Source organism: Hippoglossus hippoglossus, chromosome 16, assembly GCF_009819705.1.
Source record: "Hippoglossus hippoglossus isolate fHipHip1 chromosome 16, fHipHip1.pri, whole genome shotgun sequence".
NCBI lineage: Eukaryota > Metazoa > Chordata > Actinopteri > Pleuronectiformes > Pleuronectidae > Hippoglossus > Hippoglossus hippoglossus.
Genome location: NC_047166.1, coordinates 136326 through 151834, shown reverse-complemented (window position 1 = coordinate 151834; position 15509 = coordinate 136326). Strand labels below are relative to the sequence as shown.

The following is a 15509-nucleotide window of genomic DNA, read 5'->3' as shown; positions in this document are numbered from 1 at the left end:
CAGTGCTCGCGAACCCGTCGATCGCGATCTACCGGTTGATCTCCCAGTCTTCACTGTCGACCCCCCAACTCTCTGGACTCACTGGCTGTCGTCGCGCCGCAGATCAGCTGTGTGTCGGTTGTCTGTGTGTCGGTTGTCTGTTGTTCACACGCACTGTGTGTCCGCTACTGGCGTCTGAGCTGCAGGTTTATCTCCTGCATTTCCTTCAAGAGCAAGTTGGTTTATGTACGAAACTAAATGTCCGGACTCTTGAAGAAGATGAGCATCTTCCGGTCTGTGGATAACAATCAAAGCCCCGTTGGAACAAATGAGTGGATTCAGAAAGTGAAACGCTGGAGTGCTTTCACTTTGAAACGGGTTCGGGAAGTGATGTAAATACATTTGTGTCATAAACAGATAAACATTGTGGTTCACAGCAGAATAAACAGAGAAGATGATCTTACCTGAGTTTTAATGTTTATCTGATGAATTTATGTCACAAACAAATGGTTGCAACATTTCTGTATGCCTTTTCAAAATAAAAGCACTCCAGCGTTTCTGTTAATGGAATCCATTCCCTTGTTTAAAAAGGTTTTTTTATTGTGAAATACTTGTAAGAGCAGAAGATGCACGGCTTCATACTGTGTAGTACTGGTATTTATTTTAGTAGAAGGGACTTCTTTCATACAAGGCAATAATCATATTTGTGGCCATATTCAAATCAAAGCCTATATGTAAAACATTGTGCTGCAGTATGTCGTGTTCTTTTATCCCGAGATATGAGAAGAGCCGGTCTCGGTTTGGTTCAACAAGTATTTATTCAGAAGCAATGAAAAGGTACAGCATAGCTATGTGCACATAGCTATGGGCACTCAATACACAGCCTCGGCTTTCTAGTAGCACGGGGTAGTCAAGAGTCGCCCGAACGGACGGCGGGTACAGTACTTATAATAGTAGGTATAACTTCATTGGTCAATAACGAGGGGGAGTCACCATGGTTTAGACCTTGGCTATCCCTTGCTGGTGCGCAGGCGTGGTCCCCAGCGTCTTGGCACTGGAATCTGCGAATGATGAGGAGCTCCCAGGTTCGCCCCTCCTCTGACAGTAGCTGGGAAAATCTTCACATTCTGACAGTGTTTGGTTTTGTGTTTTAATAACAAGCCTTGACATTGGACGGCTGTATGTTCTGTGTGTGTAAGCATGCGCATTTTCCAGACAAAACAACGCCTTTCCTATCTGTCCTTCAGACCCTAGTGGCAGCTGCTTGAATTCTTTCTAAGGGTAGGTCACAGTTTCTTATGAAAACAGTGCATTCATGTATGTGTGATGTTTGTATAAAGCTAATGGAGTTTAGGCTGTAATATAGTAAGTTAGGTATGAGAACAAGTTAAAGTACAGTGTATTGTCTGCCACAGATGTACAGTCTCCACAACAGGCATTATCAGACAGGTGCGAGACTGAACTGCGATGTGACGCACACACACACACACACACACACACACAACAACCAACTTCAAGATTAAAACCAGCCAGCAACGGCTACTAACAGTCACTATGTGAAGGCCACACATTCTCCCACATATTCAGCCCAAACTGCCCCGGCCCCCCCCCCCCCCCCCTGTCTAACATACTGCATTTGTTTAGAGTTCAGTTTCATTGCCATCTTCACAGACACACACACAAAGAAAAACATAGATTTTTGTCTTAACAAGTAGCAGCTCCTCTGCAGAACATGTTGTGGAACTGATAAGCTACATATTTTGCATTGTAAATATGAATTGATATTAATTTGAATATTGTGCATTGAAAGTTGCACAACTGCCTCTCTTTGTGTTTATTTATTTATTGTACATTCAGCCTTTAACACAAATTGCAAAAAATAATAAATATGACCCTCCTAAGTGGGTTTTTTGGAAGATATCAGGGTGGTAGATCTCGGCTTACGTTTGGAATTAAAAAGTGATCTTGGGCTCGAAAAGGTTGGTGACCACTGCTCTAGAACCACAAGAGAACCTGTGTTTTGGGAGTGCAGTGATCTATTTGGACAATACAGTGTTTTTAGCTCTTTGATATATGAAGGGTTTGATTGTTAAGGACTTTCTATGTGAGGAGCAGGATCTTGATATTCAGAGTTTTACAGGGAGCCAGTGCAGAGAAGCTGAGAGCAGTAATATGATCTCTCCTAGTTCCTGTCAGCACTCGTGCTGCAGCATCTTGGACCAACTGGAGGCTTTTCACAGACTTACTGGGACGTCCTGATAATAAAGAGTCACACTGATCCAGTCTAGAGGGAACAAATGGACGAGTTTCTCAGCTTCCTTCTGAGACAGGATGTTCCTAATGTTCATAATACTGTGCAGGTGGAAGAAAGCTGTCCTAGAGACTTGTTTTATATGTGGGTCACATGTCCTGGTCCTAACTCAAGGTTCCTCACAGCGGAGCTGGGGGCCAAACTAACATCAAGGTTGCACACTAGCACATGGGTTGCCTAAAGGGAGCATAAGGTGAGGAGGAGCCAGAGCTTTCAGATGTCAAGCTCCTCTCCTGTGGAATCATCTCAGTTTCAGTTCTGGAGGTAGACACCTGCTCTACGTTTAAGATTCAAACCTTCCTTTGTGATAAAGTTATAGTTTATAGAGCTGGTCCAGGTTTGTCTTAGATCTTAGTTCTGCTGCTGTAGGTGTAGAATGTCGGGGTCACGTGACACATGGAGCTTCTCTTTCCTCTTTTCCCTCTTTATCACATTAATATCTCATCAACACATGTTACTGACGTGACTTCTTCACCGGAGTCCTGGTGCTTTATCGTTTGTAGATCCAGGCTGTGGCATGATCGTTGCTGGGGAAGTCCAGACCAGTTTATTATATTTAGATAATCATGAGTTTATTATATTTTAATGATGATCAGTTTATCATCTGTTTTTCTGGTCTGTGTTAAACATGATGAATCTGTTTCAGGTCGGAGTGACACATCTCTGTCAGGAAACGATCTTGGTCCAGTCTCATCGCGAGCTGCTCCGCGCAGACTCCCTGCATCATCATCATCATCTTCCTCATCCTCATCATCTTCATCATCCTCCTCACCATCACCAGCACAGCACCGAGCGGCTCCTCTGCGGCTCCTCTGCGGACCTTCGAGCGGACCTATGCGGACTGGAGCTTCGGCAGCAGCGGCCTGTCCTCGGTGATTTCCCCGCTGGATGTGAAGCTCAGAGCCGGGAGACAGCATCTGTCCGTCGGTGTCCCTCCGTCTCCTTCTCCCGCATCCCGCTGCCCTCAGCCTCAAAATGGCGGACATGATGGAGCTGGGACCCGCCTACGGTGAGAAGCAGGCCCGCTGTGCGGACACACAACCCGGGTTAACTACCAGCTGTAGCTCGGTGTATTCCGGTGAATCAGACTGAAATGTCCCGGGTCAGTTAGTGTGGTGGTTTTATTTATTGGTATTTTTACTGATTAGTGATCGGCTGCTTTTGTTGTTATTGATCTGTCTCCCGCCTTTAATAGAATCACTTTAATCAGTTTATTATTTTATTGTTTTATTAATTTCCCACCTCAGATAAAAAATCTGACATTTGATCAATACAGAGGAAAATGGCGGACAGAGCATCTGCGTCACTTCCGCTCGTCTGTGATGAGACTAATCGATTATTGTTTATTGGTCAATAATCGAACTGATGAAAACAACAGAACGCGGTAAACTGCGCGTTCTCGTGCTCGCACCCTCTGTCTCGGGCCTTCACGTGCGTGCGCATACCCGTCGGGGTGGGTACCAGGTGACGTCATGTCTGTAGATTTGACAGTTTATTATTTTGTCAGTTCTTATTTTTAATTCGGTTCATCTTATTTTGAAAACCGAATCCAGGTAATGTAACGGAGTATTTTTACTCACATACTTTTACTGTCACAACCCTTCAAAGATTCAGAGAAAAGGTGCAAACAACTTTAGCTTGTGCATCACACATCAGTTCAATACATCAGATGTGTGTGCTTGTTGGTGTGTGTGTCTGTGTGCTTGTTGGTGTGTGTGTCTGTGTGCTTGTTGGTTTGTTGGTGTGTGTGTGTGTGTGTGTGCGCTTGTTGGTGTGTGTGTCTGTGTGCTTGTTGGTTTGTTGGTGTGTGTGTCTGTGTGTTTGTTGGTGTGTGTGTCTGTGTGTGTGTCTGTGTGCTTGTTGGTTTGTTGGTGTGTGTGTGTGTGTGCTTGTTGGTGTGTGTGTCTGTGCTTGTTGGTTTGTTGGTGTGTGTGTGTGTGTGTGCTTGTTGGTGTGTGTGTCTGTGTGCTTGTTGGTTTGTTGGTGTGTGTGTGTGTGTGTGCTTGTTGGTGTGTGTGTCTGTGTGCTTGTTGGTTTGTTGGTGTGTGTGTCTGTGTGTTTGTTGGTGTGTGTGTCTGTGTGTTTGTTGGTGTGTGTGTCTGTGTGCTTGTTGGTGTGTGTGTGTGTGTTGCTAGGTAGCGAGCTCAGCTGCTCTCAGCTCTTTCCAAAACATGACCTCATCTGAGTGCAAAATAGGAAGCAGGACTTTTATTTTGAAACAAACTTCATCAGCTCATCAATGATGATGAAACAACAACTTTTTATTTTATTTTATTTTTCACAAATTCTATGTTTAAATATGCAAATGAGAGATTGGTTGGGTGGGGTTAAGTGAGCAAACAAAGGTCCTCACAAGTGTAGAAGAATGTGTTTTTGTTGTAGACAGAGAGCAGTGTGATGTCATCACTGTTTAGTCACACAATGTCATGATGTCATCACTTGTTATAGCATGATGACATCATCAGTGACTCAGCTTGATGTCATTCTTTAATCCTCAGTCCAAACTTCATGTTAGTGATGACTATTAACCAGTGTTGCATTGTGGGAACTGTAGTCTCCCGTGTCAGTTTACGTGTCAGTTTGATCATGGAACTCTTCTCTGTCTCAGCCATGTCTCCGGTGCTGGCGGGCTTCCTGGGAGCTGGTGTTCTAGTGGTGGTCGTAGTGGTTCTGGTTCTTCTCTGGTCGTTCTGTCAGCGCCGTTACCTGCGTGTCACCGGGCGCTACAAGCTGCGTGGAGACCGTTACTGCGATGCTGAGGACCCACCCTACAAGTTCATTCACATGCTGAAGGGCATCAGCATTTACCCAGAATCCCTCAGCAGCAGCAAGAGGATCGTTCGCAGCATCCGCCAGGCTGACCGGTCCGACCGTGATGGAGTGCGAGGCCCCACTGCTGCTTCCACGGCAGGGAGGGGCATGGTGCTGGTGGACGCTGAGAACAACATCCTGGATGTGCCGGGGCAGCTCCAGATGAGTCACCTGGTTCCCCCGGCCAGACAGGGTCCTGGCCATGGACAGGACCAGCTGGAGCGGGCGCTGCCAGTCCGCGCCGACTACTGCTGCCTGGACAGTAGCTCAGCCAGCAGCTCAGCCAGCAGCAAGACGGCGTCCCCCTTCACCCCCGCCTCCTCTGAGCCAGAGCCGGAGCCAAGCCTCGGCTCCATCAGCCTCACCGTCGACTACAACTTCCCCAAGAAGGCCCTGGTGGTGACCATCGTGGGGGCCCGGGGCCTCCCCGCCATGGACGAGCAGGCGGGCAGCTCGGACCCCTATGTGAAGATGACCATCCTGCCGGAGAAGAAGCACCGTGTCAAGACCCGCGTGCTGAGGAAAACCCTGGACCCGCTTTTCGATGAGACCTTCACCTTCTACGGCGTGGCGTACAGCTCGCTGCCCGAGCTCAACCTGCACTTTCTGGTCCTCAGTTTCGACCGGTTCGCCCGTGACGATGTCATCGGGGAGGCGGTGGTGCCGCTGAAGGGCGTGGACCCGAGCACAGGCCGAGTCCACCTGAGCCAGCAGATCAGCAAGAGGAACATGCAGGTGAGGGACGATGGATTCAGAGACATGTGTCTGACTTCTGTTTATCAAATTTAATATATGATGTCAGTTAGTCTGTTTTATTGTAAAATAACTTTCTAGAACTTTTCTTTTCTGCCTCCGTATTAGGTTCAAAGTTATTATATATTAATGATTCACATGATTAGTTCATATTTCATGGAGAAAAGAATCCTCAGTCTTCACAGGAACAAACATTATGTATTTTAATGTTAGATTGTTATTGTATATTATGAATAATCTTATTTTAATTATTATCGAACCGATCAGCTGATTGTTAAGTGTTTGTATCAAATCACAGTGTCGCTCTTCGTCTGTGTCCTCCTGCTGCTGATGTTGCAGTCACCATGGCAACAGGCTGATGACCTCCGATGACAGTCTCTCTGTTGTTTCGTCATTTAGTTAACGTTGGATTTTTGGATTAATGTCAACATGTTAGTGACAGAGACATTCTGTTGTCCGGCTGAGGTCTCACTCTGAAGGGTTTGAAATATAAAGAAAAGTCATGATGACTTTATAACGGCTGTATTTCCTCGAGCTATATACTCAACTAAATGCCAGGACACTAGCGAGCCACCGCTGCAAAGTTACTACCACTGCTGCTTCGGGATTGGCACACTGACGCACATTATAGGCATTACCTAGCTGCATGTCACGTTAACAATGAACACAGCCACTAATCAGCGGTTATTAGGATCTGAACAGGACTTGAAGTTTACTTTGTGTTTGTTTGATTCGTTCTAGAGTTTATGAGCCACATATTGGGAAAAACGTCCAACATTTTGCATGCACGTATTTTCATAATTTTATGTCGCACCCGCAAGGTGTGACATCCTCTGTCCTTAACCCTCAACAAGCGTAAGATAAAACTACTAATAAAACCATATTGTCCAACAGTGGCAAAAAGAACGTAGACACCTCAGAGAGTCACATGTTAGGATCCCTCTCCTAGGACGAACAGAAGTGCAATAGATGCCACGTGATATTAGGATATTATAGGTTTGTCACTTTAGTAACTGCAAACAATAGCATTGGTATTACACAATAGCATTAGCAAGATCTAAACAATGTTATTACAATGACGTCCCCGGCAAAAAATGTTGTTTCGTCTGTTTACATTGAGGACTACTGATGATGTAACGGCTTCTTAAAGGGCTGTGCCAATTCGTAGGGGAAGATTTCAACCACTACCCTTAGTAGCTTCGTTTCAAGGGGCAAGATGTCCCGCAGTGTCGGCTTGTGTACGATCCACTCGTCTTTGTCCATCGTCGTTGTCCGAGCTAACTGTCAGCTGCGAACTGTTATTACACTCGCTCAGAGTAAGTCACGAACTAAGTATGAGATGTCAACACCCAGCAGAGTGAGATTCAGTAAGAGAAAACAGAGGGAGCCGTTGGGGTCATGTGACTGGAGACTCAGTGTGGGTTTTTCTCTCTGTGTGTTTCAGTGTGAGAGTCGTGGTGAGCTGCTGGCGTCTCTGTCCTACCAACCTGTGTCTCATCGTCTCAGCGTCGTCGTCCTTAAGGCGCGGCACCTCCCCAAGATGGACATCACCGGGCTGTCAGCGAGTGAGTACGATCGGCTGGAAAACCTTGAGAGGACTTTTTACTTTCTGTCGATAAACACGATCAGTGACTGTGCTGCACGGTTAATCTCAATCTTTATGTGACCCTGTGCAAATATATAACCACAAAAAGCTGTGGTTTGTTTAATGAGAAATGAGGAGGTGGTTTTTCACTCTGTCTTCAGCTCATCCTGTAAACATGTGTCCGCTCTATACTCAGCATTCACTTCAACAGACGTTCTGTAGAAATATAAACATTTTCAGTGTCTCTGAGCTCAAACATGTTTTTACTTGTCCTGAGTTTATTTCCTCTGTGGCAGCTGAACTTGTGACAGCAGCGTTCAGAGACACAAACACTTTCAAGGCTGATTCACTCTTAAAAAACTCACTATAGACAGACTTAAAAATACTCACTAGCCTAGCAACATAAATATACAACATATAACCTACAATGCAACACTGTAAAATATGGTAATTACACTGGTACTCTCACCAGTCTGTCTTATATTCAAGACATTATGTTATTTACTTTTGTTCAAGTTCAGGAATATATTTTTTAAATGATCAGTAAACTGGATTTTCTTCGATAACCAAGAACTCACACTCAAAATATAGTCCACAATAATGACTATATGACTTTCTGATGGAGATAACGCTGCATCCACAGGGACACGAGTCAGAGACCCTCCCCCCCTGTTTGAGGCGGAGGAGCATCTGTTCCACATCCACGATGTTGAACAACTTTTCCACCAAGTGATCAGGCTCATAAACAGACTGTGCCCCTCCCACTTCCATCTGCAAGCCCCCCCATACACACACACACACCCTGATTCCTCCCATCCCCCGACAAATCATTATAATGTCTGGACTAAAATGCACTTTACATTAAAAGCTCTTTGAAGGGAAAACAGATGAATGTGTATAATTATGTCAATAAACTCCTTCTTCTAACATTGGTTTTAATACTCTTTTAAACATTATTTATTGCTGTCTTTTTCTATATTTTTGAAGCACTGTTCACTTGTGAGAAACAAAAATGTAGAGTTTTATGTGTATGAAAATGATAATATATAGAATCTTCAATCTTGTGAACAGACAAAGTGACTGTAGATAAAGACGTGTGTTGACCACCTCCCTCCTCTTCTCTCCTCAGACCCCTACGTGAAGGTGAACGTTTTCTACGGACGTAAGCGAATCGCCAAGAAGAAGACCCACGTGAAGAAGGGCACGCTGAACCCGGTCTTCAACGAGTCCTTCATCTACGACATTCCGCCCGAGCTGCTGCCAGAGATCTCCATCGAATTCCTGGTGGTCGATTTCGACCGAACCACCAAGAACGAGGTGCTTGGCCGCCTGCTGCTCGGCCTCCACAGCCCCTCCCCCTCTGGCCCGGCCCACTGGAGGGAGGTGTGTGAAAACCCCCGACGTCAAATCTCCAAATGGCACAACCTCAGCCAGTACTGAGGGGCGGAGCTTCACAGTCCAGCTGACAGTGGCCGCCAGCTTGGACTGAACCAGTGAACAGCACTGGATATACAGACTGTCTGTACAGCACACACACATAAAACCACACATATACACACACACATACATATACACGCATATATACATACACATATACACACACATATATACACACACACATATATATATATATACATATATATGTGTATATATATATACATATAAACACACATATACACATACACAAACACACATATACACACATACACATATATATACACCCATATACACACACACACACACACTCATATATATATATATATATATATATATATATATATATATATATATATATACACACACATACATATACACACACATACACATACATTTATACAAATACACACATACATATACATACACACATATATACACATATACATATATACACATACACACATATATAAGTATACACATACACACACAAAAATACAAACGTATATACACACACACATATGCACACAGACACACACTGTTGTGATCATTGTTAAACTCTACATTTGCAGTTGTTTATTTGAGTCGATAAGAATCAAGCTGTTTTTAAAATAGAATCATGACGTGAGACTCTTCTCATCTGGATCGTGTGTGTCGATGGGGAACAAATGATCCAATAAGACTTCAAAAAAGAAAAAATCTCCCCTCTTGCTGTTGTCATGCAGTTCATCGCATGTTTGTCCCTAAAGAAAAGACGAGTGGAGCTGCTGACGGACACGTGAAGAACATTTAACTCTGCTTTTAACTCAACGCTGAAATATCCTCGTAGACAAACTCTTCAGACCCGACTCGACCACATGTTCCACGTCGTTCTGATCGGCAGCATGTTTCCCGCCCGCAGCTTGACGCTTCGATTCCCGGTAAAGAAGATGAAACACGGTTTCCAGTCACAAAGTGTGAGACGTGGAGTGAACGTGTGGCTGAAGATGACGGACGTGTAAAATATGTCGGTCTGATGGTGAACTGAGAGCAGCTGTGATGTCATCAGTCGTCATCTCGTCATTATTGATCACATCAAAGAGAAACATCTCAGGGTTCTGATGAGACCTCGAATCAGAACCCTCAGCTTCTCTCTCCTCTTCCTCTTGTCTCCTCCTTCCCTCCTCTCCTTTTCTCCTCCTCCTCTTACTCATCTCCTCCTGTGATTTATTGCTCTGCTTTTCTGAAGGACTTCTTGCTGCAGTGCTTGAATCAGACAGGTGGTGGCGCTGTTTCAGAAACACTTTGATGTTATGAAGTTGATTCAGATTTCATGAGAAGAACCAGTTCCACCTGAAGAGCTAATGGCTGCAGATGTGTACAGATGTGAAGAAGTTTGCTGGTTTCCTTCCTGTCTGATGCCCTCGGAGCTTAAGTGTGTTTGAGCGCCCCCTGTTGTTCACCTGGATGCTAACCTCTGTGTTGGGTTTGTTAACACTCATTGGACGTGCAAATAAAAAACAAAGTCGGCCATGACGGCGTTTTCGTCCGACATCTGCTTCTGTGTCCACTTTGTTAGGTACACCTGTACAGAGCGACACAGCATGTTCAGGTTCAATCACCTAAACTGACGTATTCACCATGACAACCATTATTTGAAATTTTAACAACTTTTTTATTAATTATGCATTACGTATATGCGTGTATGTGTGTCTCAGTGTGTGAGACTGTTTATCTATAGTTATGAGGCCAATTTTGGTTCAATACCATCATTGTGAGGACATTTTGTCTGGTCCTCACAATTTCAATGAGCTGTTTGAGGGTTAAGACTTGGTTTTAGGGTTAGGTTAGAGTTAGCTTAGGTTAGGGTTAGTAAGGGTTAGACATTTAGTTGTGAGGGTTAGGGGCTAGGGAATGAATTATGTCAATGAGTGTCCTCACAATTATAGAGGGACATGCATATGTGTGTGTGTGTGTTAGGGTTAGGGGGTTAAAGGAAGGACCAAACTGGAGGCCACACATGACAATTTAAAGTAAAAATCAAATGTATTTAAGTAAATTAATTTAACTAAGAATATGTACTTCAGTTAATCAGTAATGTTTGTGTCTGGATGTGTGAATATGAGATGTATCTAAATATCTAAATACCTAAACAACCTAAATCCAACCAGCCCAGAGGTGAGAGAGAGAGTGAACTCAGGTGTCCAGATCTAAACAGTCACTCCCAAACACAAAGTAGGTCAGAGGACGAGAGGCCCTCACACCCAGTGGATCAAACAGAATTCATATCATACAATTATCCAATTACATCGACACATTTATTTTATTTCTTTACATCCTGCAAACTTACCACCGACCAATTCCTTTTTTACTTCACCCAGTTTTCATGACCCAACAACCTTGGATCCAAAGAAAGCACTTTTACATAAAATACTGGAAAGAAGAAATGTAAAGACCATCAAGTAAGTTACAGGACATGTTATGACCAAGGTGCACGTGATAATGCATCTGCAACAACAACCGCCTTTAATATGGCGGTTGTTGTTGCAGATGCATTATGAGTAATGAGTCGACTATAATTCAAGTGTCCTCAGTGTTTTCAAAGAATTAATGTTACACGTCCTCATATAACAAATAAAGTAGACAACACGTGACAGTAACAATCGCATATGAATGAACTGTGTCAGTGACATGTAAAGCGTCCTTGGGTCTCTTGAAAGGCGCTATATAAATTAAACCTTTTTTTGTTATAATTATTAGTGATGAGTTGTAACCTCCGGACGTTCTTCACTGTCACAGTTTCACATTTCACTGTTAAACTTTCTTTCATCTCTTCATATCTGAATCCATGTGCACTCTTCTTCCTCTGCGAAATACAGTGCACGGGTTTGTGCTGCTGAACACGCCCCCTACAGGAGGGTTAGAGTTAGTTCAGTTAACACAAACTCAACAGAGCTTAACCAGCTTTAAACTGTTTAACACAGAGTCGCTGAACCAGGGTTTGTTAACCCGAGTTGAATCAGAGAAGGTTGAACCAGCTTCATAGAACTGAGGCCTGTTCTACGAAGTGAGTTCAACATAACCAATCACAGACATGGACAGTTTGACTGACAGCAGAGCTGAGGATCAAACTGTTGAAAAACAAACGAAGAAAAGAAACAGTTCCAGCTGCTAAATGCAGGAAGAACAGCTGGTAAAACATCTGGGATTGTTTTGATAGTAAAACTGTTCATTAACAAGAGCAGATCTGAATATAATCTCACCTGTGTTTCCATCACATGTCATTTACATGTATTCTCATTGTGTGTCTCACAGTTTTAGTTTTTCAGGTGAAAACATAGGGTCAATCGGCTTGTTGCTCCCTCACTGCGAGCTAAACACTCAACAGCATCACCACTGTTTGTTGTCCTGGCTCCTAAACGGTGGAACCAGCTCCCCGTGGACATCAGGACAGAAAGTCTCCACATCGTCCTCCAGACTAAAGACACATCTCTTCAGACTATAGCTTGAATTTAAAAAAATTTAGTTTAAACAAAAAATTTAGTAGCTGTTGTGCAATAATAGGTAGACTTGATGTTGGCTAATTATTAATAATCATAAAATATGATTATTAAAATAATAAAATTTTTTATTAAAATTATTAATTAAAAACAATAAAGTTATCAATTAAGAATAATGAAATAATTAATGAGAAACAATACAATTATAAATTAAGAATAATACAATTTGTAATTATAATTTATCAAAGACAGGCACCACCCTGGTATCAGGGACCAACAATCAATCTGTAAAGATCAGTCTCATAATCTGGAAAAGTTCAATTAGAAATCTCAATATTTACTGTTGATGATTATATAATGAACAGTGAAGGTTTTAAGTTCAAGCACTGGCTATCATAATCCAGCTGTATTCACATACATATGCACAAATAATCACAAAATACCGGTACTTTAAATACAATAGAATTTATTAAAGATAATAACATCAATGTTAATTAATGACTATTATCCTAACAAGAATCCACTATATCAAAGATCACAACACTAGCACTTAACACGATTTATAACACACAGCTGAGGAGCAGCTGTGGTTGTGGATCTGGAAAAAGTCTGGGGAACTCGGCCGGTGAGTGAAAGACTTTGCCGCGGTCCTTTCAAAATAAAGTTCAGGTAAAAAAAAGGAAGTTCACAAAAAGGAGAAGAATGAACTTAAGGTAAAAATCAAAATACAAACGTTTGGATGAGTTGCTCCCTTTGAGCGGCTGGATCATCTGGAGTAACCGGGAGAGGTTGTGGTCAAATCTTCAGCGCCGGGGAATGAGCAATGAATTGAGGGGGTTCTCTGTATTTATTACCTGAGAGGTGTCCGGCCTCCCTCCAGGGGGGGCCGTGGGGTCTGTTGGCTCTCAGCCAATGGAAGGCCCGAGTTTGACCTCGGGCGGCGGTCAAAAAAAACATGGATGCCCCAAAAGGATTCTGGGTGCTCTTCGGCCTCACAGCAGGAAACAACTCGAGGCAGGCTCTGAAAGGCCCATGTAGGCCTCATCATTCCTTTGTCTGGACCCGATCCCCAACATAGCACTTAAATGGCACTTACATGTTATACTTTGTAGTTTGTCTTTCTTGAAGAAAATTGCACTTTCTTGATTCTTGTTGTTCTGGTTTGTTCCTCATGGTTGATGCACTGATTGTGAGTCGCTTTGGATAAAAGCGTCAGCTCAGTGAAATGTAATGTAATTTAATGTAATGTAATGTTCCGGTTCCAAAAGGGGAAGCCTATGCGGAAGTGCTAAAAGTGTAATACCGTTGAGATCCAGCAGGGCTGGCTCATCTGGCTCCAAGCAACTATGGCTCAAAAAACTCCCCTTTCTGCCATGAAATACTCCGTCAAAAAAATGATCCACGGTTGATTATGGTCTCATTCGCTAGATATTCCCTGTCTTATAAGAGATCCGGTGGTCCATCTGAAAACAATATCGTAATTAATTCGATATTGGAGTTTAAAAAGCCGTAGATTTAGGGGCGTGTCTGTTTGACTGACACACAGACTCCGGGATGATTGACGGTTCAGATGAGAATCACCGGAGCTGTGTTTACACGTGTTCACTCACTTCTCTCACATTTACTGTGATTCTGTCGGTATCAGTCGCTGGAGAAGTTTTTAAACCGACACGTTAACTGTTAGTTTGTCTTTATTTGGCCCGAGCACCTGTTGCTTTAGCTTTAGCTGTTAGCTTTGAGTTCACCAGGTTTAAGGCTTGTTCTTCAGTAACAGACACGGAGGAGCTGATGTCTCCGGTTGGTTCGGTGAGTAAACTCTTGTTTTATTAACATCTTCACGTGTTCTCTGTGCTCCACAAAAGTTACTGCGTGTTTCTATGTGTTCTGATCGGAGAAGAGGAAGCTGCTAGCATGCTAGTTACTGTCCCAGTAAATGAGAATTACGATGCTAACCAAGCTAGCTAGTTAGCCGATAGCTTTGCAACGCTGGGCCTATCAGTTCCCTCAGGGCAGCTAACCTGTGTTAACCAGGTGATAAAGTTCAGCTCGATGAAAAGGTAAATGTAAAACGTCCACTAGGACGTGATGATAGTTCAGTTTAACATAATGTTTGGTAACTTCTTACATATGGTTCAACAGTAGCATTGACTTTCTGTGTTTTGTTGTGATCTTTGCAGTATGTCTAAAGTTAATCAGGTTATGTAGTGAAGCTGTCACATTATACTGACTGTAGGAAAAACACACAGTGAGTTAACTACTTTACACACTTTACATACTCTCCATGAATCTACCAGAGGCTGAAGGACTGAAGCTTTAGTTGATGATGAGGTGAAACAACTGGAGCTCATCCAACGATCAGATGACTGGTGTCAACAGCAGGAAGAGCTCATGTATGGAGCAGAATATTTGGTGGCATTCTTCAGGATGTGGAGGAGAGAGACTGGATAACATCACGAATTATGTCATGAGATGATTTCAATAAACCACGTTCAGTTTCCTCTGAGATGACAGAGTAACAGAACTTTGTGTTTCATTCTCTATCTTCTCAGATTCAGTTTCTTACCTTTGACTTAATTTCTGCTGTTTTTACAGGTGGTAGTAACATTTTTAAAACATAACATGCCAATTATTGACCTAGAATTAGTAAATGGATCCCTAACCCTTCAGCAGTCACAGCCTTCATAGGTTTATGTCAAGTGTTTACCAATGTGACATGAAGAGTCCTGGTGGAACTGTACAACCTGAAGTTCACCTGGATTAATTGTGACTTGTATAACAAATGTTTCCTGCTGTTAACACTTTAAAAGTATGTATTAGATATATACGCAATGAGGTGTTTACTTAACCTGTGATATTTGACCCTGGACAGAACTTTCAACCACTATTGGTCACTCTGGGCCCCATGACCCATGAGGTCACCAGGCCAATATGAGCCCAGTCCCCCCTCTCTTCTGTCTCTTCCTGCTCAGCTTCCCATAGAGGAGAGGTGTAGCTCTCCAGCTCACCCAGCCAGGGAAACGTCCTCCCTACCCAGGCTCTACCAACCTCCAAGCATGCCTGCCTGGAGCAGACTGCTGAAACCTTCCAAAAGGCAGCGACACGAGAGCCTGCCTAAGAACTTCAGAACAAGAGCTGCATCGGACAGCAGAACCACGAA

General features: G+C 43.3%; 1 protein-coding gene across 1 annotated transcript; it reads left to right on the top strand.

Moving 5' to 3' along the window:
- Positions 1-2983: 2983 nt before the first annotated feature.
- On the top strand, positions 2984-9043 carry syt11b (synaptotagmin XIb). Its single transcript, XM_034610617.1, has 4 exons — positions 2984-3299; positions 4899-5836; positions 7299-7419; positions 8569-9043. Exons 1-4 carry the CDS (start codon positions 3266-3268, stop codon positions 8877-8879), a joined length of 1404 nt encoding a protein of 467 aa, XP_034466508.1. The 5' UTR covers positions 2984-3265; the 3' UTR covers positions 8880-9043.
- Positions 9044-15509: the final 6466 nt, after the last annotated feature.

Bases quoted from the DNA above. Each gene is read 5' to 3' on its own strand.
- syt11b (XM_034610617.1), top strand. From the start codon at position 3,266: ATGGCGGACATGATGGAGCTGGGACCCGCCTACG. The intron at 3,300-4,898 runs GTGAGAAGCAGG...TCTCTGTCTCAG, and splicing joins GGAGCTGGGACCCGCCTACG to CCATGTCTCCGGTGCTGGCG. The intron at 7,420-8,568 runs GTGAGTACGATC...TTCTCTCCTCAG, and splicing joins CATCACCGGGCTGTCAGCGA to ACCCCTACGTGAAGGTGAAC.